The 24823-nt window shown below is 52.5% G+C and overlaps 8 protein-coding genes across 8 annotated transcripts; 6 read left to right on the top strand and 2 right to left on the bottom strand.

Moving 5' to 3' along the window:
• Window positions 1-911: 911 nt before the first annotated feature.
• On the bottom strand, window positions 912-4962 carry ACET3X_002283 (uncharacterized protein). Its single transcript, XM_069449008.1, has 5 exons — window positions 3920-4962; window positions 3590-3861; window positions 2626-3359; window positions 2430-2573; window positions 912-2378 (listed from the first exon to the last, which is right to left on the bottom strand). The coding sequence occupies exons 3-5, from the start codon at window positions 2764-2766 to the stop codon at window positions 1119-1121; spliced, it is 1545 nt and encodes a 514-aa protein (XP_069308830.1). The 5' UTR covers window positions 2767-3359; window positions 3590-3861; window positions 3920-4962; the 3' UTR covers window positions 912-1118.
• An 893-nt stretch (window positions 4963-5855) lies between these two features.
• On the top strand, window positions 5856-8004 carry ACET3X_002282 (uncharacterized protein; the record flags this gene model as incomplete). The annotated part of the gene is made up of 3 exons (XM_069449007.1): window positions 5856-6687; window positions 6742-7280; window positions 7334-8004. 3 exons carry the CDS (start codon window positions 5856-5858, stop codon window positions 7871-7873), a joined length of 1911 nt encoding a protein of 636 aa, XP_069308829.1. The 3' UTR covers window positions 7874-8004.
• A 1158-nt stretch (window positions 8005-9162) lies between these two features.
• Window positions 9163-10718, top strand: ACET3X_002281 (uncharacterized protein; the record flags this gene model as incomplete). The annotated part of the gene is made up of 2 exons (XM_069449006.1): window positions 9163-9633; window positions 9687-10718. 2 exons carry the CDS (start codon window positions 9163-9165, stop codon window positions 10716-10718), a joined length of 1503 nt encoding a protein of 500 aa, XP_069308828.1.
• A 243-nt stretch (window positions 10719-10961) lies between these two features.
• Window positions 10962-13211, bottom strand: ACET3X_002280 (uncharacterized protein; the record flags this gene model as incomplete). The annotated part of the gene is made up of 1 exon (XM_069449005.1): window positions 10962-13211. The coding sequence occupies one exon, from the start codon at window positions 13209-13211 to the stop codon at window positions 10962-10964; it is 2250 nt and encodes a 749-aa protein (XP_069308827.1).
• A 1059-nt stretch (window positions 13212-14270) lies between these two features.
• Window positions 14271-16409, top strand: ACET3X_002279 (uncharacterized protein; the record flags this gene model as incomplete). The annotated part of the gene is made up of 1 exon (XM_069449004.1): window positions 14271-16409. One exon carries the CDS (start codon window positions 14271-14273, stop codon window positions 16407-16409), a length of 2139 nt encoding a protein of 712 aa, XP_069308826.1.
• A 1377-nt stretch (window positions 16410-17786) lies between these two features.
• Window positions 17787-18991, top strand: ACET3X_002278 (uncharacterized protein). Its single transcript, XM_069449003.1, has 2 exons — window positions 17787-18614; window positions 18693-18991. Exons 1-2 carry the CDS (start codon window positions 18020-18022, stop codon window positions 18851-18853), a joined length of 756 nt encoding a protein of 251 aa, XP_069308825.1. The 5' UTR covers window positions 17787-18019; the 3' UTR covers window positions 18854-18991.
• Window positions 18992-19457: 466 nt separating this feature from the next.
• Window positions 19458-20039, top strand: ACET3X_002277 (uncharacterized protein; the record flags this gene model as incomplete). The annotated part of the gene is made up of 4 exons (XM_069449002.1): window positions 19458-19500; window positions 19557-19570; window positions 19661-19979; window positions 20035-20039. The coding sequence occupies 4 exons, from the start codon at window positions 19458-19460 to the stop codon at window positions 20037-20039; spliced, it is 381 nt and encodes a 126-aa protein (XP_069308824.1).
• Window positions 20040-21614: 1575 nt separating this feature from the next.
• ACET3X_002276 (uncharacterized protein) lies at window positions 21615-24134 on the top strand (the record flags this gene model as incomplete). Its single annotated transcript, XM_069449001.1, has 7 exons — window positions 21615-21801; window positions 21857-21924; window positions 21994-22115; window positions 22174-22226; window positions 22805-23454; window positions 23505-23619; window positions 23668-24134. 7 exons carry the CDS (start codon window positions 21615-21617, stop codon window positions 24132-24134), a joined length of 1662 nt encoding a protein of 553 aa, XP_069308823.1.
• Between the last annotated feature and the right edge of the window lie 689 nt (window positions 24135-24823).

Below are 24823 nucleotides of genomic sequence, written 5' to 3'. Positions count from 1 at the left end.
CTTACTGTAAACAATTAGCCAATGTTTTACTCGTATTCGGTATTTCCCGCGGCTAACATACCCATCTTTTGTCCGCCTTTCCTATAGACGTGCTCATCGCCCTCACCGTGATCCATAACGAATGGAGGTTGATGCCGGTATCGCGCTTGCTGAGTATTGAAGTTCGGATATGAATTTGGAAATGTGAAATGTGGATAGTTGGGCCAGTGGGGTGGAGCGTGTGGGAACCGGAACTGGTTGTAAGGCACGACAGTGGGCGAGCACATCTGGCCACTCGGTGCATTGGGTGTGATCGTGCCTGCAACCTTGGGCGGGATCATGTTTGGGGTAGGTACGACAAAGTGATGCGGTTGCGATGCCATCACTGCGCTTGGTAGTGGGCGCTGTTTTGGGTCGTTGATATGCTCTTGCGACGTTACTGGGCGCAGAATGTGAGAGTGATCTAACTGTACCGAAACGGTCATCAAGGGTAAGGGCGACCTTGCTAATGACGTGTGGCAACGTTGCTGTTGCAATGATCACCAGAGACCTAGCGATGTTGTGTTGATTTGATATAGACAAGGAAAGAAGAGAGAAAGAAACGAAGGAATAGACGTGGCGACGATAGAAGTGAGTGGTGCCTGCCGTACTAGCGACCAGAACTCAAGACTGAATGAAGGCGCGTCCCGTCTTCACTTCGGGTCGTTACGTCATCGTTTTTGTACCTTCGAAGAGGTGAAGCTGTCTAATTTGATGTAAGAGACAGAAATATCGACCGCAACGACGTCAATATCGGCAGTGTTCAAGAACGCTTTCGGCGTACGTACGCAGCTCAACCCAGAGTGTGTCATATGCAATTTTGGAGTCATGATTCACTCAACACTTTTTGCGAAACGAAAACGTCGTCAAAAAAGGTTATTGGAAGTTGTTGTTTTTGTCTCTTGTATCAATCATCTACTTACAAGGATCTAATCCACGGCACGTCAGTCGCGCAGTCGCAATCGCAGCCTTGCCTATTATTTTCCGACTTTACCTCTACAAGATACCTAGGGAGTGGGCTACTGCTCAAAAGCGTCCTTGCTATTGTAGCTACACCCCATTTCTGATGACCAGTCAATGTCCAGCCCAGCCGTTGCCAACTAAGCTTCCACCGTGTCGATCACGCTATCAGGCTCTTGATTTTCTGAGTCTCGTACGCTACTGTCGAAAGAAGCATGTCCGCCAGTACGAAAGCGCTTGGCAGCTGGTCCCATCCCAGATCCTTGATCTCCATCTACCGGGCGTTTGTGAGACATTTGTTGAAAGGATAGCAACGCCGCATACGCTAGTTCATTCGGCGAAAGATACTTCTGACTAAGCGTAGCCATGTGTCCGCCCGTCCCCATGTAGTCCTTCACCAGCGACGGCAGAGTGGCTATATGCGCTAACAGTTGCGCTTGCTCGGTCGGAGAAGGATGTATCAACCCATCCGGATACGGTAAAACCTCTGTTTGCACCACGCGATTGACCTGCGACATAGCTGACCATTCGTCCTCGAAGAAGGGCAAACGGCGAAGGGAGGTGATTGGCAAAGCAACGTATTTGGCGATATTCCTTCCCGACATGACGTTGTCGGCTGCGACCTTGGAATGATAGAAGAGACGCGCAAGATAGTGCATGCGCTGTGGGAACGTAAAGTCCATATCTTCCGCATTCAGACTCTCAAACTCCGCCGATCGACGAAATGCCACACCGGTGACACCAAATTCGTGTATGCGCATAGCGTTGTTGACAACGATATGGGCGGTTACCTCAATGTCTTTCGGATCAGACCATATACCTGTGTCTGCGAACTTGGCGGAGGCAGTCAAGAGATACTTGGAATCGTCCCATAGGTTGTAGAGGTTGACAAGACCGAGACAGATGTTGCGAACGTAGTAACCTTTCTGCGCCTCGGTAGTAGGCACACCATACATGCCCATTGAAGGCCGCCAGATGACTTCGCTCATATACGCTGCGACTGCATGGCCGTTGGGGAAGCTGGGCTGGTTGAACGAGGATGATGTGTATGGTGGGCCAGATGGGGGTGGACCAGGCGGCAGTAGTGTTGTAAATGGTAGTGGTAAATGATTGGTCTCCTGTGGATGGCCAAAGCGAACTTGTGGCAATACGTTGCTGGCCTGACTGGGTACATTAGTCGAGTGGGCTTGCCTCGAGTCCTCCAAATGTTGGACGTGAGAGGGACGGGCCATGACGAAAGGTGTGTCGGGACTGAACTCCTGACGGTCTGATGGAGTTGGGTATTGCGAGAACGGTATGGAGCCATTTCGATATGACCCTTGAGCCCTTTGGTTACTGGTAAAAGGGCTGGACAAGTCACTGATGTGCGGATTAGACGCCGATGATGGATGCCGGGCTCCCTGCTCGTACGTCAGAAGATATCTTCTCGAGTTGCCGAATCTAACACTTACATCTGGCGCGCTTGGTCTGAGTATATTAGGACTCATCGCAGAGAAACTAGAGTGACGAGGTGCAGTAGGGCGATAATTTACAGAGGGCGGGATCCTGTCTCGGTTGCCGTTGTAACCATGATTATGCTCGAGGTTGTGCGCAGACTACTATAAGTCAGTTGCTAGAACCCATGAGATGATCAAGTTGACGGCTTACCACTTCAGAGAATGGCGAGTCTCGAAATTCTTCCGAATCCAAATAGCTGATACCAAGGCCGTGGCGGCCTTGCGACAACGGAGTAAAGGGTCGAGAGTTTGGGGGAGGCATATGGCTTCGATTGTAGGGCGAATCAGCCATTATTTTCTGGTCCTTTTCCTTGTCGCTTGTGGTTGATTCAAAGTAAGAGTTGAATTCTTGGTCTTCCGCGTTGTACTAGCGTTTGAATACTCCAGGCTCCACGCTAAGGCTACGGTCTGGGTGCGGAGAAAAAGATAGGCGAAATCTGACCTGGCGCGAGGTCAAATGACTTTCGTTCTGCTCTTCACTCTTGAAGAAGACCCTCGTTTGTGAATACGATAAGAATAGAGTCAATCTTGTCCGAATGCAAGAGTAAAATATGTGAGTCCTTTTTCTATGGAAAACCATCCATTCAACCATGGTATGGCGATGATCCATGACTGACGAGCCACTCACAACTTCCCAAATTTATATAATCTGTACGTCGTTAAAGAAACTCCAGAATAAGAAGCATCAAAAATATAAGAAGTGAAGGTACTAATGATGTAGGCATCACGCTAGTGATAGGTGGAAGGAGTTATTAAACGCACGAGACGGTGCTTTCTCAGACGTAGCAATCGACAGCGACTTGCTAACATATCATTTCCCGCATAGCAATCTCAGGAAAACTTCTGCCGTTGCCCTCATTTTCCTCGCCGTTTTCAAAGATTTGTCTAGTGCTGTTAGCGATGTCATTTTGGGCGCCTTCATCCCACCCTTTAGTCGTTTAGGGAGCTATTTGGCATTCCCTCTTTCCTGTGAACGTTTACATCGGTTCTCCGTAGTTGCGATACGGACTGAATGAGCCTTCCCTCCCCTATCTACAAGGATCATCGATGCTGCCCATGATCACGTAGGCAAACACTATCCGTTGCCGAGCGGTGGAGGAAGACGACTTTCATACCTTACTAAAATTGACTTCAACTTGGTTTCTTAGCCTCTCATTCACCACCCAAAATGACTTGCGACAAGGTATTGTTGTCATGATGCGCATGCCTGTAAGAGTGGTATTGACGGGCGTGCATGGGACGCATCGATAGTTTCTCGTCGCCATAGTTCCTGCCACAGCTTTCATCCTAAGATCTTCGCGTTGGATCTTCACTGGTTCCCACAATTTGCATTATCACCGAAATTTGTAGTCGTCACTTCAGCGCATACCCCAGTCTGTTGCTAATTCTGTCGAGCACGATTGGCTCATGAGCTTTGATCCAGGAACGTTATACGTATTACTTGCCTGGGCATCACCCGCCACTACCAGAACACATGGAAGATATTGCATCCAGGCGAAGTTCAAGAAAAATGTATCCGGTGCGATTCGGGCGTGTCCAAGATCGATAGCGTAGCATGGTGGCTAGAGGGAACGACCTAGATATCGGATGCGGTCCCTTCGAACTCTACAGGTCAGATGTTCATCGGAGAGTTTGGCTGTCGGGATAGACTTCGACAAGGGTGCGGATAGCGATTAGTATTGCGCAGGTGATTAGTGCTCCGATTTGGGTATCCCGAAGGTTGTCGTAGTGTACGGCTCCATGCTGTAGGGTATCGTACGATGTCTAGCGCTGGCGCTGAAATCGTCCCGAGGCCCACTTCAAACGAGCCTCATGTGTTCGAGACACGATATGCATACTGCACTTATGTAGTCCGCGGATGTTTGGTAGTGGACGAACAGAATAGCGGTCCAAGTATATGTGCGATGCTATGCGCTAGCAAAGGGCAAAACGAGTTCTCGAAACGCGGCAGTGTGCAGTGTGCCGTGTGTCGCGGCTTGCCGTCACCCACACAGCGCGCAATCATATCTCGCCGATATGTTGCCTTCAAGGGATCAAAATGCTTATCGGCTGCGCATTCCATCTTCCATCGATTTGCGCATGCGAGTTACGATGTTGCGAGACAGACACGTGAGCCATCTCTCCGTGGGCTATGACTCGCCACCCACTGTGTTCCTGGAGATAAACCTGGAGAAAATTTTGGAGATGTCTCCACCAAAACCGGGTCGCTGCGAATGAGACGTGAGCCCACAGTTTTGACAGTTGGGCCGGGCTCGAGTTCGTTCCAAGCTTTGGCGAGGTCTTGGGCTGTTGGGACAAGCAGAGTCAAGGTGCCCCGGACGTCGCCGCGCGTACGCTATCGAGTTCGGTGGCCTCGTCAAGGCTTGCCGCGGACGTCTTTCATTGACTGGGTGGAGACGCTATCGAGTTTGCAATCCATTTGACATTGCTGAACATGCCGTCCGCCTCGTCGCTTGAGTTGAAGTCGTGATTTCCAGCAAAGCCTGGATGGCCCGTTATATATGAGGTTGAGCCAGCGGTAAAGGACCTGCGGCGGCATTATCATGGCGGCTAGCTCCCTCGGTGGTCGCGTCGGCAATGCAGACGGCTGACCGGCAAGGCAACTCTAACGCCGATCGGAGCTGGGCAGCGTCAGCTTAACGATCCCTACACCATGATTGCACCAAGCACATGCAGCGTGAAGCTTTGTACTGATCACGGGTACACCACGAGTGCGGGGCGCTACCGTGACCGGGAGCCCGCCTCGTGCAGCGTCTGACGCAAGTAACACACCAGAAGGACTGTATGGGTAAGCTGACCGCGCCCTCTGCAATCCAACTACATGGCAACAAAGGACTTGAGTATGACGGCTGCTCGGAAGTCAGCCGAGCAATGTAACGTGGTGGCTTGGACTAGACACCAGACGGGCAAGCAGACGTGATTGAAAATGCGGAGGGTGAGGTCATAGACGTCGGCATGCGCGAAGCTTTGGGGTGAAGGCCAAGTCCCGGGGCTTAAGCGTGGTTAAGGTAGCCGCATGAATCTTGGGGAGGCTTACTCCATGGGGAGATGGAGTGGGGATCCTCATGAACGATAGACCTAGCGCCACCGTACCCCTCCAACCATCACCGCGTCTTGTTGGCGGACACAGACCAGGATCCCGGGGTCCTTCACCGTCGCGACGGTCATGCCAGTAGAAAAGTATCTGGGTCAATCCGGGGTGCCTGTTGCAGCCTCTTACAGCTGTCGTGCACCGTTGGGGCTCCACTTCACTGAGAACTCTCCCAGGTATAAGATCGCCTGCCATCTCCCCCGCCATTTCTCTCCCACCTCCACTGCTCTCCGCGCTTCTCAGCGACTGGTTTTACTCACCTCTGGAGCCTGCGCAAATCAATCTCCACCATGGACGGCAAAGACAACGGCGTGAGCCACATTCTCGACAAGGAAGTGGCCTACCCTGCCGAGAAGGAAGCTGTTTACGATCCAGCCACCGAGAAGCAGGTCCACGAAAAGTACGACGAGCCTGCCGCTGAGCACATTGCCGACGCCGGCGCCCGTCGCGAATCTGTCGCGCACAACATCGTCGAGAACCCTCTAACCCGTCAGTCCAAGGCCGAATGTGTCAGCGCTGCTGAGCGATGGGCTGTCACCCATGGCATGGAGGAGCACACCGCCCTCTTCGGGAAAGCTGCCCTCGTTGCGCGGGACCCGGAACGCTTCGAGATGCTCACCGACCTCACTCAAGAGGAGCGCGATGCTCTCATCTACGAGCGCGACCACAAGTGGCACGGACCCACCATGCTGTGGTACTCGATTGGCTTGTGTGCCGTCGGAGCCGCCACTCAGGGTTGGGATCAGACTGGATCCAACGGAGCCAACTTGTCCTTTCCTCAGGAATTCAATCTTACCGAGGGTGAGAGGAGTGAGTGGATTGTTGGTCTCATCAACTCCATCATCTTCTTGACTGCCGGCCTCATCGGTGCTTTCATCGTCGACCCTCTCAACAAGTACCTTGGTCGTCGCGGAGAGATTTTCCTCACCGCTGTCTGCCTTACTGCTACTCCCATTGGTTCTGCGTGCGCGCAGTCATGGGAAGGACTATTTGCTGCACGTTTCATCATGGGTATTGGAATTGGTGCAAAGAATGCTACTGTCCCAATTTACTCTGCTGAGATGGCTCCTCACCGTATTCGAGGTGCCCTGGTCATGTTCTGGCAGCTATGGGTCGTCATTGGTAAGTGATCGCCATTCTTGAATTTGTTGACCTGTAACTAATATCTACTCCCAGGTATCTTCCTCGGCTTCTGCGCCAACGTCATCGTCAAAGACACTGGCAGGATCTCATGGCGTCTACAGCTTGGTTCGGCCTTCATCCCGTCTTTCATCCTCATGGTCGGCATCTACTTTTGCCCAGAATCTCCTCGTTGGTTGATGAAGCATGGCAAGGTCGCCAAGGGCTACCAATCCATGGCTAAACTACGTGCACACCCCATCATCGCCGCTCGCGACTACTACTACTCATACGTCATTTATGAGACTGAGCTGGCCGTTGCACGCGGAGCTGGCTACTTCGACCGCCTGTGGGACTGCTTCCGCGTGCCCAGAATCAGGCGTGCCAACTACGCTGCTTCTACTGTCATGATTGCCCAGCAGATGTGCGGTATCAACATTATCTCCTTCTACAGTTCGACCATCTTCACCCAAGCCGGTTACTCTGCCGAGCAAGCCTTGTACGCTTCGCTTGGTTACGGAGCTGTCCAAGTAGTCTTCACGATTCCTACCCTGTTTCTCATCGACACAAAGGGTCGCAGGACCCTTTGCATGTGGGCAAGTTCTCCAAGACTCCTTTCTACACTTGTTTCGTACTAACTACATACTAGACCTTCCCCGTGATGTGCATCTTCTTGTTGGCTGCCGGCCTAACCCTGCTCCAACCAGATACCGTTAGCCAAGCTGCTCGCGTTGGACCCGTTGTACTCTTCATCTACCTTTTCACCATCGCGTACTCCCTCGGAGAAGGGCCAGTCGCATTCCAGTACTCTGCTGAGGTCTTCCCTACCATACAGCGTGAGCAAGGAATGGCCTGGGCCGTCTGCATCAACAACACCTTCGCCGGTGTCTTGTCCCTCACCTTCCCTCGCATGGTATCAGTCATGTCACAGACTGGTGCTTTCGGATTCTACGCTGGTCTCAACCTAATCGCCTGGGGCATGATCTTCTGTTTCGTCCGCGAGACCAAGCAGCTTACGCTGGAAGAACTAGACCAGGTCTTTAGCGTGCCGACCAAGACGTTCATCAACTACGAGATTACGGAGTCGGTTCCTTACTTCATCAACCACACACTTCTTCGACGGGACGTGCCCAAGCCACCCCCAATCATCGAGAAGGGTTATGCTACTGATGCTGTTCCCACTGCATAGGCGGACTATAATATGAGAAGAGGGAGTAATGGCCTCGATTGCGTGGCACCTTGGGCTACGTGGTGGGTCCGTTTAGTGTAGATAGTGCACGGCGCTCGTTGAGTGATGAATGAATACCCCGGTTCGAGCGATTTTCGTATTTTGACTCGTCTGATATGTGATGATTTCAATTCTAATGGTGCTATAGCTTTATCTATTGAAGCCTAAACTAACACGATCACCTCACAGTGAGACTTCCGGGCTTGGGTTCTGGCTATCCATGGGTAAAATGGAATAGGATATGACATGCACCAATGCTCATTCTTCAGTGACGTAGCTTTCCTCTCGCCTCGTAGCATTTCTAAGCGCCAAGTATGGACTTTTCCCGCGCGTTTCAACCGAACGCGGGGTTACCACACGTGGATAGTGTCAGCATTGGCCACGCCCACCCGTCTCACAGCGGCTAGCGCGGAAGGAATGGCCTCACACCTTCTCACCTCAAGCCTCCATCTACCACAACCACTGCATTTTCTCAATTCACCAGCTGAATACATGCCTGCATCACATTCCCCCTGCTACTAACCAGCATGCGATGCATAGCACATCAGATCTGCCAGGTACCGAAGAGACAGGAAGGTGCCATTTCCAGATGAAGAAGGAGAGCAATCGAGAAGCGAATCTCGGTGGACAAGATAATAAGCCTTTCATATAGTGCAAGGTCTTCAGAAGAGCTTCTGCCACTCTGGAACTCTTTCCATTGCGGGAGCCCGCATCAACTCCTTGTTACTCGTAACAAACAACAAAGAAACCAAGAATTGGGAGCAATGTCTGGTTACTTTCAGCGTCGATGAGCGGATCCGCACATGCCGCAAACACATACCGGGATGCTGTGAAGCACGGGAAGTGACATGTCAAGCATACTACGTCGTACACGATATGATACAGGAAGGACCACGATGACGGCACCAGAGGGGCAGAGTAACCATGCACGGCTTCCCGTTATGCAGGGTTACATAGCATCAGCCGCGGGTAGGCAGCCTGTGGACATGGCATACCCGTATGACTTCGCACCTCGAGGCTGGATTGACACACCACTGTTGGCGCCTTGCGTTGAATACAAACCCCAGAAGTGACTGATACTGTCTGTGAGTCAATGAAGAGTATAAAAACAAAGTTTTGTGTCTGCTCGAAGTCCACTATTCAACGCAACACTGCAAACGTACTGACAGCTATTTAATACTGCAAAACTCTCTGCCCATACGAAGAGCTATCACGACAGATCTCTAACGGCAGCGTATACCACATACGCCATGACTTGGACACCACCATGGACGCCCAAAGAGATTGAGGAGTTTGGAAAGTTACAAAAGCGTGCCGAACATCGCGAGAGAGCTCTCGCCAAAATATTTGGAACCGGGACAAGGCCCTACAAGTGGGACTGGCCCGATGAAGCTCCAGAAGCCCAAAGGATGGTGGAAGAGGCCCGCAAGGATGCTCTTAAATATCAGGACATGGCTGAGGACCAGCTGGAGAGTCTCTATAATTGGCCAAGTAAAGAACTCGCGAAAGCAGATATCTTCACTCCGGGCAAGGGTGTCTTTGCTACGTTCAACCGCAAGAACGATTGGTTTGGGGAGATGGGCTTCGAAAAATGTCGTACCCATTACACTTTCTCCGATAACTGGGATAAGAAGATGATGCCGGTGACAATCCTTGTACCCCAACAAATGCCAGCCGGACATACAGCTCCGGTTATGTGGTTCTTCCATGGTGGTGGCTATGTAAGTGTCGCTATGAACAAAGCAGATATATATACGTGCTGATAAAAGGAAAGTGCACAGGAGCGAGCGACTTCCCTGCTTGGTATTCCCAAACAGTCATCAAGAGAGCCAAAGCCAAAGAAGCTATCATCATCGCGCCGGATTACCCCCTAGGTCCCGAAGGCAACTATAAAGACATCGTGAACTGCCTAAGAGACTTTCTTGACTGGTACAAGGAAGATGTCTGCTTCGAGCCTGAGATCAAGAAATGGACCGAATGGGTCTACGCGCGGAGACCTTCAACAAAATTCACCATCGACAAGGACCGTATCTATGTCGAAGGAGAGAGCGCTGGTGGTCAAGCAGCTGTTACTGCATTGTGGCTCAATGCTGCGAAAGGCGGGCCGAACTTGCACATCGACGTAGCGCTTCTTCGATATCCCATGATCGCGCATTACAAACGCCCGTGGGACAAATGCGCCGGACCCGACGGAACAGTGCATTACATGGGAATAAAATTCACCAAAGAACAGGTATCGGAGCGCGAAGCCAAAATCAAGAGATGCATCGAGTGGCTCGAAGAACATGGTGTGATACCAACCTGCTCGGCGCGCTGGCCTGCAAGTGGCATGGCTTTCGCCTTCATCCTCTCCGTTACAGAGAAGTGGCAAGAGTACTTTCAACGCCAACATACGTTTCTCAAAGCCGAGAGGGTCGAGTCAGACTACATGGACGGTATCGAGCGCGCGAGTGCTAGCGAAGATTCTGTCTTGCATGATTTGCTGCCACACATCTACATCTTTCATGGATGGAACGATTCAAATTGTCCTGTTGAAGATACTGAAGAATTCGTCAGAATACTGAAAACGGAGTACCCGGATCGGTACGCAGATGGCAACGATGGCACGGAAAACGAAAACCTGCAACTCGATATTGTGAAGAAGCTGGGTGTAAAACAGACTGGAAGTCCTGATGGCTCCGTTACGCGTGAGCTTGATTCTGATAAATTAGGACACGGGTTTGATTACTGGCTTGACGAGAAGGACGAGAAGTTCTTGAGAGATGCTTACGATTGGGTTGGTGAGCGTTGGGGGGATAGTTCTTAGTAGTGTCTCTTGCTTTCGAGACAGAAGGGACATGACAGGAATAACGGGTCAGAGTATGAATACTCATTCAAGCACTTCTATGAACACTATCATCCCCTACGTATGTAAGACGCCAAGTCTCCTAACGCCAATGACCAAATAGTCCCAGAAAGACTGCTAAAGCGCATCCAAGAAGTTTGTCAAACGCTCCCATGAACTCCACAAATCCTTGAACATAGCCTCGTCGCTCTACCTGTACGCAGTCTAGCCATACAGCGTCCCCTTTGTCCGCTCACTAGCCTGCGTCTCGTTATGCAGATGCTGCGTAACATCCATCGTAACCGTGATATGCTCGCGACTCAACTTCTCCTCCTTCCTGCTCGCCAACAACCTAGCAATCTTGAGAATATTCTTAATCTGGCGTCCATTCAAATCCAGCCTCGCCAACTCCATAAGCTGCGCCTTATCAATAGTATGTTCCTGGGCACTCGAATCCAAAAAGTTCTTCCATATCGTCTTGCGCGAGTCGATGGTGAGACCGGGGTAGTCGAGCGAGATGTGGATGCGCGATTGGAATGCTGGATCGAACGTTTGCACCCGGTTAGTTGTGAGGAACATGGTGCCTTCGTAGTATTCCAGGACGCGCAGGAAGATGGAGACGAGTTTGTTGCGCTCGAGCTCGTGCAAAGAGCGTTGCTCGAGGAAGACGTCGGCTTCGTCGAGGAGGAGCACGGCGTTCCAGCGGCTGCACATTTCGAGAATGGCTTGGAGCTTGGATTCCACTCTGCGAGGGTCGAAACCGAGGTCGCCGGCGCTCATAGTGTAGAGGGGGACTTTCATCTCTTCGGCCACGGATTCAGAGGTCAGGGTTTTGCCGACGCCTGGGGGGCCGCAGAGGAGGATGATCATGCCTTTACCCTTGCCTTCGATCACGTCGTCGAATGTGTCGCGGAATTTGCGTTGGGATTCGGTGAAGCCTAGGATCAGCTCTTTTTGGTTCTTGGGGAGCACTAGACGGTCGAAGGCGTCGGTTTGCCACTCAATGTCCTTGACACAGTTGACGAAGAAGTTTAGCCAAAGCTTATTCTTCAAGCTGTATCCACGGAGTAGAGGCGAACAGATGAGCTTTTGCTCAGTGGTTAATGGCGGAAGTTTGACTGTGTCGTCTTCATCCGCAAACGCGCCATCGAGTGGCATACCACTGTCATCCTGGTCTTCAAACTCCTGGCACTCTTCCTCTTGGCCCTCGTCGTACTGGCCTGGAGCTGGTGGCGGGCCAGGTTCTTTCTGATTCAGCGGCGTGACATAGATCGCGTGGGAGGGATCAAAGCGGTTCCAGCCGTATGTGTCGATGACGATGCGAGCCTTGACATTGTACTTCTCCTTGTTTCCAGAGGCGCCATGCCTCCACGCGACGCCATGGTATGCCCGATAGTTTGCACCAGCAAGGGCTTCAGCCTTAGCACCACGTTCGATGAGACGAGTGCGGATGGCTTCGCCCTCTGGATGGAACTCGATGGGGTAGACGCGCAAACTGGTGATGGAACGTGTACCGGTGTAGGCGGGAATGGCGAGATTGATCTTGTTGGAACCAAACTTGGCTCCATCCCAATCGACGTATTTGCAGGTCAACCAGAAGCATGGCGCACCGTTGCAGTCTACTCCGTATTTCGTCTCGACAAGTGTCATGGCAGTTTCTTGGCCGTCTTGCCGAGCAAAAACTGTCGCGCCAGGCTGGAATAAAGTCCACAAGTGCTCGTAGGTCATGACTTTCTTGCTCTTCATATCTTGAGAAGTGTCGATCAAGCTTTTGAACTCTTTGGTGAGGATTTCTTGGAGTAACTTGGCATGTGCCTTGGTTGTACGCTTGTCTTCCGTCTCGTCGCCAAGCTTCGTAATAGCGTCCTGCAGCTCAGCCCATCGATGGATGAGCGGCTCGAACTTGCCGTCAAACTCCAAGCGGTTAAGACCTACTGTGACACCCGGGTAGTTCTTGAGTACAACAGCAAGTAGCTTCTTGAGTAGAGGGCTCTGGACTACGATCGAGTGAATGGACAAAACTCGACGGGGATCGTTGTAGACTTTGACATTTCGCGCAAGCAGTGCCCACTTCGCAGTCTCATCGTTCTCGACAGGATCGCCAATATCCTCTGGGATTTCCTCCTGCCACTGGAAGCGGCCTTTTTTGTCTTCCTTGCCAGAGTAGAGATGCTTCAGGCCGTTCTTCATTCCCGGATTGCAGGGCTCCTCGTCCTTCTCTTCAGCATCTTTGTCGTCGGCAACACCATTCGCAGTCTGCTTCTGGCTTTTGCCGTTGACAAGTACATGCTTAACGCCATTCATCTTGGCCTTTGACTTGCTCTTGGCGGCGGGCTCATCGTCTTCTGATGAGGATGAGCCAGGTGGCAACTGAGCCTTGTGGTTGAGCCTGTCGCGTGCCTGCAATGCCATGAGCTGGCGCAGGTAGTCCATATGCACCGAGTTTCCCCCCTCTTCGATGGGTGAGTCGCACATCGTAAAGTCGGTTCTTGACAAGCGCAATCGGATAATTTTGATGTATATGGTGCCGTCCTATCGATTTGGTCGGTACAAGTGCTGAATACGGAGGCCAGTGGATGGAGAGCCCGTCAGGTGAGAGTGTGGAGTGAGAGAAGCTGAGCTCTACGTATGCGGGCTGAGGCTTCGGTGTGGCGATTGGTGGGAACAATCCAAGTCTTGATGATGGTGACGATGATGAAGAAAAACCGAATTACGTCGGTTATTCAGCTGAGGGCTGTCCGTACAAGACGGGGGTGAGAGAAATGAGGCTTTGAGCGATATAAGTACCTCGTAAGGCTATACGTTGCGAGCCAAGAGACCAGTCAGCCTTGCCTGTTGCCTGGAGAAATAGTTGAATGTCTGCCTGCTGCAGATCTGGTAGCGGTAATTTTGTCAAGGGCTGAGAACCTCACTTGATCTGCTATGAGCGGCCTCTAGATATGTCTTCTCACTTGATACGCGTACTGAAGAGCGTTGTGCGTTGTCGATGTCGTCAGGTCACACAGGCGTCAGCAGTGGCGTCGCTGCATTGCATAGACGCCACAAGGGCGCGCAAGCGAATTTCATCAAAACCAAGATCTACCATTTTTACCATGTATATGAACTGTTCGCAACGTTTCGTCCTCGACACACTCAATGGCAAGAGAAACGGACAGGCCTCATCTTTTGGTAGTGATGGCTGAAAGTCTCCACACCGAGAGAAGTCGAGGTAAGCTCGACTTAGTCATCTAAACACATTATTGCGTGGTCGAGGTGCGAGTGGGGAGCCATGTGAATTGTTGAGATGGGACGAGAATGGAACGGGAGTAGTGATGATGGAGCCGTCGCGTTGTTGGACGCGTCGCGAGGCGGATCCGACTGGTGAGGCTGGTGAGGCATGGCTGGGTGTGGCGGTGCATTCTGCTACCCCGCGATCGGAGCCGGACTTTGAGCCCCACGCTATCTTTTTCGTCAGGCATGCGCTGACTGGGCATTTTTCTGCGCGTCGACACAAAGACGGCATCACGTCAAGCCTCAGGCGCTCTATAGCCCAGCATGACTACTCACATCAAGATACCCTGCTCGTCTGCCAACATTGGCCCCGGCTTCGACGTCATTGGCCTGGCGCTGAACCTCTACCTTGAACTAGACGTCACCGTCACCAAGAAGGAGAAGTCAGAACACTCGCTCAACTGCAAGATAACATATGAAGGCGTAGGCGCAGAAGATGTCCCGCTCGTTGCGCAGGACAACCTCATCACACGAACGGCCGTATACGTGCTTCGATGCCACGGCATTCGCGACTTCCCGTCCGAGACACACGTCCACGTCAAGAACCCGATTCCGCTTGGGCGGGGACTGGGCTCCTCAGCTGCGGCTATTGTAGGAGGTGTGTACCTGGCGAACGAGGTCGGAAACCTCCAGCTGTCGCGGGCGCGCATGCTCGACTACTGCCTGATGGAAGAGCGCCACCCAGACAACGTCGCAGCGGCTCTGTACGGAGGATTCGTCGGCACCTACCTCAACGAACTCTCGCCCGAAGACACCGAGCGCCTCGAGATTCCCCTCAGTGAAGTTCTGCCACAGCCCGCAGGTGGTGTAGACACAGGCCTGCGCCCACCCGAGCCTCCGCTCAACATTGGACACTACACCAAGTTTGACTGGTCGCCCGCCATCAAGTGCATATGCATAATACCACAGTTCGAAGTGTCCACGGCCAAGGCGCGCGCAGTGTTGCCAGAGTCGTACTCGCGCAAAGATGCCATCTTCAACATGCAGCGCCTGGCTGTCTTGACCACTGCCCTCGGTCAAGCCACGCCAGACCCCGACATGATCTACACAGCCATGCAAGACAAGCTCCACCAACCCTACCGTCGCGGCCTCATCCCCGGGCTTACCGAGATCCTCCAATCCGTTACCCCACAATCCCACCCCGGCCTTCTGGGCATCTGTCTCTCAGGAGCTGGCCCCACCATACTCGCCCTCGCGACCGAAAACTTTGATCAGATTGCAGAGCATCTGCTGCAAGAGTTCAAGAAGGAGGGCATAACATGTGACTGGAAGCTCCTTGAGCCGGCCCAGGAAGGCACCACCGTGACACGCCCTTCAAGCACCACACAGCCGGCGGGCGAGGCGCTGACGTACGCATCGTCCGGCGTCAGCATCGACGCGGGCAACCAGCTCGTCAAGCAGATCAAGGCACTGACTGCCAGCACAAAACGGCCGGGAGCCGATGGCAAGATTGGCGGATTTGGCGGCTTGCTCGACCTGCAAGCAGCCGGCTACACCGAGGCACCCATACTCGTGGGCGCCATTGACGGTATCGGCACTAAGGTCAAGATTGCTTTTGAGATGGGCAAGCACGACACTGTTGGTATCGACCTTGTCGCCATGAACGTCAATGACCTCGTCGTCCAGGGTGCCGAGCCTCTGATGTTCCTCGACTACTATGCTTGCAGCAAGCTCGATGTAGAAGGTGCTGCCAAGTTCGTCGAGGGTGTCGCGAACGGCTGCCGGCAATCTGCATGTGCGCTTGTTGGCGGAGAGACGGCAGAGATGCCCGGTATCTACCAGTCAGGCGAGTACGACGCTGGTGGTGCAGCCATCGGTGCCATCAAGCAAGGCGCGACCATCCTCCCAGACACAGCATCCATGGCCGAGGGCGACGTGCTCATCGGCATGGCCTCCAGTGGAGTCCACTCCAACGGCTTCTCTCTCGTCCGAAGAATCGTCGAGACACAAGGCATCTCATACTCGGACGCATGCCCGTGGAGCTCAGGCGAGAACCTCGGGACTGCGCTCCTGACGCCCACCAAGATCTACGTCAAACCACTACTGGCTGCAACCAAGCGGGGCCTCATCAAGGGTATGGCCCACATCACGGGTGGCGGCTTGACGGAGAACATTCCTCGCATGTTGCCCAAGACACTGGCTGCCGAGCTCGACGCAAAGAGCTGGCCGCTTTTGGACGTGTTCAAATGGCTCAAGAGCGCGGGACGCTTGGAGAATACGGAACTTGCGAGAACCTTCAACACGGGTCTTGGTATGGTGCTCGTTGTCAGCCAGGAGAACGTCAGGACAACCATGGACCGACTACAGGAGTATGGCGAGAAGGTCTATGTGGTGGGCCGTCTGAAGAAGAGGACGGACGGGGACGAGGAGTGCATTGTCAACAACATGGATGTCTGGGGTTGAGCAAAAGTCTTGCTTTATTGGTTCACTCACACATGTAGTGGAGAGAGGACAGGCCATGTATGGAGGTCATTTTAGTCTAGATCGTCACCGGGAGGCTCCGCGGTTGCAGCGGCATATCAAACAATATATACCCACCTTTTCTCAAGTTCCTAGAGCGACATGGAATCTACCTGGGATGTTGTTGTATCATGCTTCATCGGAAAGACAGGCGTCTGCTGCCTCGGATGTCCCTCTGTTATGACTAAGGGATTGGCATCACGAAACGCTGGTATTGGCCGTGGTTCTCAACCAGAGAGCCTCACGATCGCGTCATGCATCCGGCCGACGGGGGTTAGTGGAATGACAGCTGAAGACAAGGCGCTACGCAACACCCTATTAGCTGGTACGCATGCACGCCGCGGCTTATTGTGGGGATGCATGGCTTGTTGGCTGCGAGGACGCGTAAAGTATGTGCTTACCTGGGATATTTTGCCAACTTGCTCAGGCGTTTGATAAAGTCTAGAAGCATCACGCATACCTATCCCTCCCTATAAGATGTTTCATCATCGACGACCGCTCAGGCGACGCTGGAACCTGATGCGCACATGTCTTGTTATCATGCGAGGGTAGGGGATGGTGATTGTATGGTCGTCGACCAGCGTGATGCAAACAAGCCCTGCATCCCGCTCGACCTTCTAGAACGTCTCACCGCTGCCAACAACGCCTTAGTTGCCTTTCGGTTGCTACATCCGTGGGGTAATGCGCTACGCCTACTGTCCGACGGCGCTGGCTCTGGCGTTTGTTGCAAGTGAGGCAGCGAGCAAGTCATGGCCATGGCGGTGTTGACATGTCGTGTTTGTGTAATAGATTGCGCGAATCGCCCGTCCAAAGCTAGGAACGAAGCCATATTCAACACTACTATAGACAACCAGACACATGGGATCCATGGCGTCGCAACGTGACGAGACAGCAAGCTGGGTAAGAGTCATACCGCGCTTTCCCAACAAAATCTGCTCCCCTTCCGTGACGTCGACATGTGAGAATGCACCTTCGATTTCGGCATGCCTTGGTTCCGATAAGGGACTTTCTAGCACACGTTTGGCGCCGGGGATAGTTGTGGGTCAGGGATGTGAGGCAAGACACAGGGTCGTGCGACGAGTGCGATAGGATGGATGGATGGTTGTGGTGCTGTCGCGGGTTACGGAGCTGCCGCATTGAGAAGTGTGGTGTGTATAGGCAACCATGCGAGAACGTGTCTTTGGTCTCGCGGCTGAACAAGGGCGGGGCGCCACGATTTCCCTGGCCGCGCTTTGTACTTTCGCCTATCAGAGTTTGGGGCGAGGTGGGGACTAGAGGAGCTGTGTTTTTGCGCCTACTACGGACCGTTTTCCAGACGGGCCTAACTCGATTTTTTTTTTCGTCGTCCTGCGTCCCCGGGCAAGGTCGAGCAGCGAGCAAAGACCACCCCTCCCGAATCTGACAGCATTACAGTGCAGCCAGCCATAGCCAGCCATAGCCCAACCCGGCAACCTACCTAGCCCTATCTATCGCGTCACCCATTCCCATTGTCTTACCGCGCAGTCCGCTCCGTCTTATATCTCTCCGCCGTGCCCCCTCCCCCTCCCTCCAACATGTCCGCCGCTCCCCACGACACGCCCGCCCACAGCACGCACCCCATCAACACGACGACACCCGCCGACCCCCCACTCAAGGGCGACGCAACCGCCGCGCACCCACCCCCGCAAAACCCCGACCCAACTCTCGACCACCATGGCGCCGCCCAAGGAGGACAGCCCACCCCCCATCCCTCCGCCGCCGCCCAACTCGCCCGTCTTAAAAGCACGCTGAAGGCCTCGCTGCGCCAGTTCAAAGACTTTCCCGAGCCAGGCATCCTGTTCGAGGACATTCTGCCCATCTTTGCCGACCCGCAGTTGCACGAGGGCTTGCTGCGCGGTCTTGAACTGTCGATCGAGCAGCAGTTTGGCGCATCAGGTGCCAAGCCTGATGTCGTTGTCGGACTCGATGCGCGCGGCTTCTTGTTCGGACCTAGTCTGGCGCTGAGGCTCGGTGCGAGTTTTGTGCCGGTCAGGAAGAGGGGCAAGCTGCCTGGTCCGTGTGAGACGGCCGAGTACAAGAAGGAGTATGGCAGCGATTTCTTCCAGATGCAGGAGGGTGCTGTGAAGAGCGGGCAGAAGGTGCTGATTGTTGATGATATCATTGCGACTGGTGAGGACCCTTTTTTTTCCCTCTTAACGCATTATCTGGCGCGGATGATGTAGGATGGTGTTGCTAACGGCATTCTAGGTGGCTCTGCAGCTGCGGCTGGCTCTCTGGTGAAGAAGCTGGGAGGAACTATCATGGGATACCTTTTCATTCTCGAATTAGACTTCCTCAAGGGCCGCGATCAGCTCGATGCGCCTGTACACACATTGCTTTCGGGCCAGGAGGAGAAGATGGAGCAGTAGTTTTCTAATGCTGGGATCAATCTCGACTCGATGCCGTACACAAAAAAACACAATATAGATGGGGAATTGCATATGGGCGGCGTTGGCGGTTTGTACAGTCACAATGTATGCGCGCTGGGACGGGATAGCGCTGCGGGGATTTATGATGAATACGTTCAAATTTCTCCCACTGTCTCTATGATGCGTACCATGGCTGCACAAAAACTGTTTGTTCGAGTCCCATCACGCCGGAACCACGCCCGTCAGAACGCGCACCGCTCTCCGTCGCAAAACTTCGCACGTCCTATAATTTCCGCAGTCTACCCCTCCATCCCGCAGCACATCCCTGCACCGTGCTGACACAGCAGCCGCCAAAGAGGGAAAGTGGGGTAGCTTCCGATGCCGGTCCCGCCTCGTACCACTGTAATAGGGCGGACGCGCTCGTCTGTCTGCGCCTCCGCCGACGATAGCCTTGGTTTACCTGACGTAGATAAACGGTCCCATGCTGCTGATACCGACTGCTGCATTGCGAGTTTTGAGAACTTTTCATCCTACTGTTACTTCTACCACAGCAGCTATACTACGGCAACAACGTCCAGTATACTCGATTGAGTCTATCAGAAATATGTCGGACATTAAGAAGATTCACACCGCCAACGCATGTCCTCGTAAGCTTTTTCTGGAACATCTAGTCATGGTGAAGCTCTGCTAACAGATGCTGTAGCTGCCGGACCCTACGTACGTCTCTCCTCGTCCCCCACGAAGCTCCAATGAAACTACACAAACACGCTACACCTCAGCCCACACAGTGCTAACCGCACACCCCAGACACAAGCCATCGTCGCCGGCCCCAACGTCTTCGTCTCGGGCCAAATCCCCGCCGACACCCAGGGCAACCTGATCGAAGGCAGCATCGCCGACAAGACCAAGATGTGCTGCGAGAACATCAAAGGCATCCTCACCGAGGCCGGCGTTGCCATGGACCGCATCGTCAAGGTCAACGTGTTCCTCGACGACATGGCGAATTTCGCGGAAATGAATGGCATGTACGAGCAGTACTTTTCGCACAAGCCGGCGCGCAGCTGTGTCGCGGTCAAGCAGCTGCCCAAGGGGGTGCCGGTCGAGATTGAGTGTATTGCGTATACTGGTATGCGATCGAAGCTTTGATGGCGTGAAAAGTGATGTGTGTTGATTGTGCATAGGTTGATTGATAAGCCTGTATGGCGGCGGCGCTGGCGTTGAGCTAGCTTGGGATGACACGATTCTATCAATTCAATGGACATGGCATCTCCCAAGTATGGTTATGGTCCTCGTATGCTTGACTTGATACATGCGGTTTCGTGTGCTGACAGGAAGACAAAATACCGAGGCAAGCGTTAATACGAGACGACTTCCTAGCACATTTCATCCTCTAATTCATGTCGTGCTACTCGTTTCCATAGTGATCCAGCATTTGCACCTCCCGCACTATACAAATCACAGCTATTTGCAGCTCTCGACACGAGCGCTTACATGCGCTTTCTCCAAGCTACAACAACCAGCAACGATTTCAGCCTCCTCGAGCAACTGCGTATTCTTGCCTTTGGCACAGCCGCTCACTACTGCTACACCCCTGGAGCTTTCATCGACAGGCACCTCATTCTCGCCGTGCTGTAAGTAATATTTCAGGGGTATGTCCTTGCATGCTTTGTGAAAGCTCGTCAAACGTTGGTTTCGGACTCTTCGCATAACGCTCAAACAGAAACAAGTCTTATATGGCGTGCGATGCTCCTGGCGTACCAACCTCCAGACCCATGAGCCTTTCTCATATTAGTGGAGGGTTTGTGCTAAAGAATCTACGTCCGTAAGAGTAAAGATTATTTCCGCTAAAGTAAGAGACTTAACTTTTCCAAACCGCGTTAGGCACGAGGACGATATATCACTCCTCATCACCCAAGTCAGCAACCAGCATGATCTTTACAGCTAGATTCAATAGGGCCCAGATTTTCAGTGGCTATCAGAATTATACTAGAATACATTGACCCCGATGTATGTCAGCAATCGACGTCGTGTCGCTGAGGTAAGACTTGGTGCCTACGCTGCACGCGAACGGGAGAGGTATTACCCGGGAAATGGAGCCATTCAATGTGCGGGCGAGCACGGTCGATTGACTGCGTATGGGCATTTTCCTATTCTGCAATCAACTATCGTCAATTAGGCTAACCTTGTTGGTTACTCGGTGCCGCGGGAATAATCCTGCGTGCTGATAGTGTCCGGCCAACGTTGGACGAGGGTCGGACATCTCGACACCTTGGGACGGCAGAATACGCGCCACGGAGTATTCAGATGCCTTGAGACTAGATCGTGAGAGGATGCTCAAACTACATTGGAAAGAACGTACCTTGAAATTCCTTCCTAGTGCCACGCTCAGGCCAAGGACGCCTTGCGGCTCGGGCCGACGTTCAGACTCCTCGGCGAGGTAGCCTCCTCGAAATCATTAGGCATCCAAAGGCGCCCACAATACCCACAACGGATATACAAGAAGGACAAGCAATACCACCTTTAGGTCTTAGTATTGCACTACCAGTCCACAATGTATTGCTTCGCATGCAAGTCACGAATCATACGACCTAAAGCGCAGACTAAGCAAAGGCTTGTCCGTCTGTTCGTGCCGTCTGTTCGTGCCGTCTTCTGATCAGGTCAACAGTATAAGTAGGTAGCCATGGTTGCTCGCCATCTCGATATCTCTGCCCATATTCACACAGATCTACACCTTCTTCATCACCAGCATCTCATCAGCACAATGGTTCAAATCCTCCCTTACGTCGCCTCTTTCCTAGCCCTTGGCCAGGCTGTAGCTGCTGCCAAGGCAGTCACATCCTTTTCCGAGTGGGTTGATGGTATCCTCGAGAATCCCGATGGTGATAACATGACACCCGAGGAGGTCATTGATGCCTTCAAGAGTGGACAGTTTAACTCTTCCCCATCCGGTACGCCCACCTTTTGATCCATGCATGGCACTGATCTGTACTAATATACAACTAGCCAAGTTCAGCCGTAGCTTGTACCAGAAGCGCGCGACCTGCTACGAATCGGCAAACACGGATTGTCTTGTGAGTAAAACGAACCAGCCACTCACGATATTGGCCGAGTAATTTCTCTAACATCGCCCTCTGCAACAGATCACAGATGCTGTTGCATGCATCAACACCGTCGCCCGCAAAACCAACTGCCACAACGATTATCTGCAGTGCCAGATTAATACTGCCGCATTGACAACCGACGGGAACAGAGATTCCTCCTGGTAAGCATCCCTGTTGTAAACCGTAACAGTCCTGCAAGCTAACGTCCGGCCTTTCTAGCAACGATGTCGCCCGTGGTGCAGGGTTCATCATGGATGCTTGTGTTGTTTCAGGTAGCAATAGGGTACAAGGATCAGAATACGCATACGGAAATGGAGGAGAGCTGGTGCGACTTCGAAGAGCTTGATCGTCGGTAGAGAATCTCTAAAAGAATGTGATTTGCTGTTCTGTCGAAAACGCAGTATACACTTTCAATCGCAGGAAAGCACTAACCTGGTTACAGATATGTGTGCGGGAGAAATGGCGATCTTTAATGACAACATCTAATACCCTGGGCGACAAGCGTCCAAGATGCGCCTTACTAGGGATGTCGACGCGACTTTGCTTCCTATTCGCGAATAAACTTTAGTAATGTATCGCGCAAAGTCCCAAGTTCTTGGGATCGTAAGGGACATCTGGGATAAATTTCCGGGTAAAGTTGTCTGACGTATGCTATCGCGTCTGGGGTTGCAAGGCCGCGAACCATATGGAAAATCGAATTGCTTTCATATTGATACTGTCGCATGCCAGTCGTGCAGTAGAAAAAATTCGACATCTTCATGCTGGCGACTCGACGTAGTGAGAATGCGCTCCCTACTTTTAGCAGCTGTCGTAGGGTTAGCCACGGTTCATAACGTAAATGCGACTTTAGGTGTACTCGACATTGACGACCTCCTGCAACCAGATCTACAACATGTCCTCGCTCCGGGCGAAGAGCAAGAACATACGCCCTGGTCACACAAGCCATATTGCATGACCAGCTCCCATCTTGCCACCCCAGATCAGAAATACTGCGTCTTTACATCCAACACAACAGGTCCTCATGGCCTTTCCCTCATCTTCTCCCCGGATTCTGCGCACCTGGCAACAAGATACTTCGACGATAACCCACTCGACAGTTTCCTCACGCAGGAAGACGCTGAACGTCTCTACCTCGGCGGCCAGCCATGGAAGATTGTTGACATACCTGGGAAAGCGAAAGGTGTAGTAGCTACCCGGAAGATCAAGATGTACGAGACATTCATGGTTGATCAAGCAGCTGTTGTGGTAGACGTGGAAGCAGAGAATGCTCTGAGTGATGTCGAAAACAAGAAATTGCTGAAGAGGGCGGTGGATCAGTTGCTCATGCCAGGTATGATTCGAGATATGAGTGCCGCGCATGCCGGAGACGGAGATGGCGCCAACCGAGATGATGAAGACGAGAATGCGGAAGGGAGTTTGGAGGAGGATATCATGAAGACGAACGCTTTTGGAAGTACAGTAGCTGAGGTCAGCTCAAAGGCCCTGTATCCACTGATTTCAGTAAGTCATAACGTGAAGTATACAAAGCATTACGAAACTGAACATACCAGCGCATAAACCATGCCTGCAACCCAAATTCCTTTGTTCTCTTCTCCCGCGCCGGCGTCTCAATGGCCATAAAAGCCTATCACGACATCGAACCTGGCGAGGAAATCACCGTGTCCTGTGAGATAGCCATCTTTTTTCCCAACTAGCTATACTGACACAACGCAGATCTACTGCTAGGTCTCCCCTCTTCTAAACGCCAATCTTTGTTGAAGCGCTGGGGCTTCAAATGCACATGCGACCTATGCAGCCTACCTACCCAAGAACGACAATCCTCCGATCTCCGCCGTACCATGATCGCGCAAGCCGAGGAAAAGATCATGGAACTAGCGCAGGAGTACAAACTCGCCGAAGCGATTGCGCTGGCAGAGGAATCTGTGGACATGATCGAGGAAGAGGGGATTTGGTCCATGTTGACTGATGAGTACGCCATGTTGGCGATGCTGTGGTTAGAGAAGGGGGATAAGGAGAAGGCTGAGGTATACGGCAAGAAGACGCATAGGCTGCTGGCCGATCTGGGATTCCTGGGTATAGGAGAAGAGAGGGATGCGTGGGATTTGGAGACGCTGTTGAAGAATATTGGGGGATTGAGTGGTATGGGAGAGATGTGGAAGAAGGGCCCGTTGAGGGGCTAAGAACAACCGTGGTTAGGGGAGGATAGTTAGTTGATGATTGGCTGTAAGTAGGGAGCAAGAGGTAAGTGGTTTGTTTCCTAGATGTCAGACAATTATAAACTGGCGTGGCTGCTCCTGTAGTTGCTAGTCATCTCACCCGGCCCTGATACACCTTTCTCAAGCGATGCTCATGTGTTCAGGTACGAAAGTCCATACGTGACTAGATGAACAACTAGGAGCTTGAGATATTTGTAGTGTAGTGCTGGCCCGACCCGCGATTTGCACCTCCGTGCGACAGCGGAAGTCAGGATCAGGTTCCAGCAGCTGACCTTGCCAGCATGTCTTGCTTTCCCAGCTGAGCATCGACCCCGTGTCTCTCTCCACGTGTATACACACTAAGCGCGCTAGCATATGCGATGCGAGTCGAAAATATCCTTAGGGTTGTCGGCCTTGAAAATATCGGTCCATGGAGCTGGCACTGCGGACGCTGAGGGCTACAACCACGACAAAGCAACGGACGGTAAACAAAGCTTGATCAGTACGGACGGCGTAATGTTAGTGCAAGTAACAACACATCAGAAGAAGACAGAGATAGCTTACAGCCATATTTAGTGACATGGTCACGATATTGCTCGCACAATGTGATGAGCCATCTCTTGCATTGGCAGGTACAATGAGTGACGCGTCGTCACTTGCGTTTCCCCATCCTT

This window comes from Alternaria dauci, chromosome 2, assembly GCF_042100115.1.
Source record: "Alternaria dauci strain A2016 chromosome 2, whole genome shotgun sequence".
Classification (NCBI taxonomy): domain Eukaryota; kingdom Fungi; phylum Ascomycota; class Dothideomycetes; order Pleosporales; family Pleosporaceae; genus Alternaria; species Alternaria dauci.
This window is presented reverse-complemented; position numbering and strand designations above follow the sequence as displayed.

Coding starts and splice junctions, on each gene's coding strand:
- ACET3X_002278 (XM_069449003.1), top strand. CDS start 18,020: ATGTCCGCCGCTCCCCACGACACGCCCGCCCACAGCACGCACCCCATC. Junction 18,615..18,692: donor TGATGATATCATTGCGACTG/GTGAGGACCCTT, acceptor ACGGCATTCTAG/GTGGCTCTGCAGCTGCGGCT.
- ACET3X_002283 (XM_069449008.1), bottom strand. CDS start 2,766: ATGGCTGATTCGCCCTACAATCGAAGCCATATGCCTCCCCCAAACTCT. Junction 2,574..2,625: donor ACTCGCCATTCTCTGAAGTG/GTAAGCCGTCAA, acceptor GACTTATAGTAG/TCTGCGCACAACCTCGAGCA. Junction 2,379..2,429: donor TCAGACCAAGCGCGCCAGAT/GTAAGTGTTAGA, acceptor ACGTACGAGCAG/GGAGCCCGGCATCCATCATC.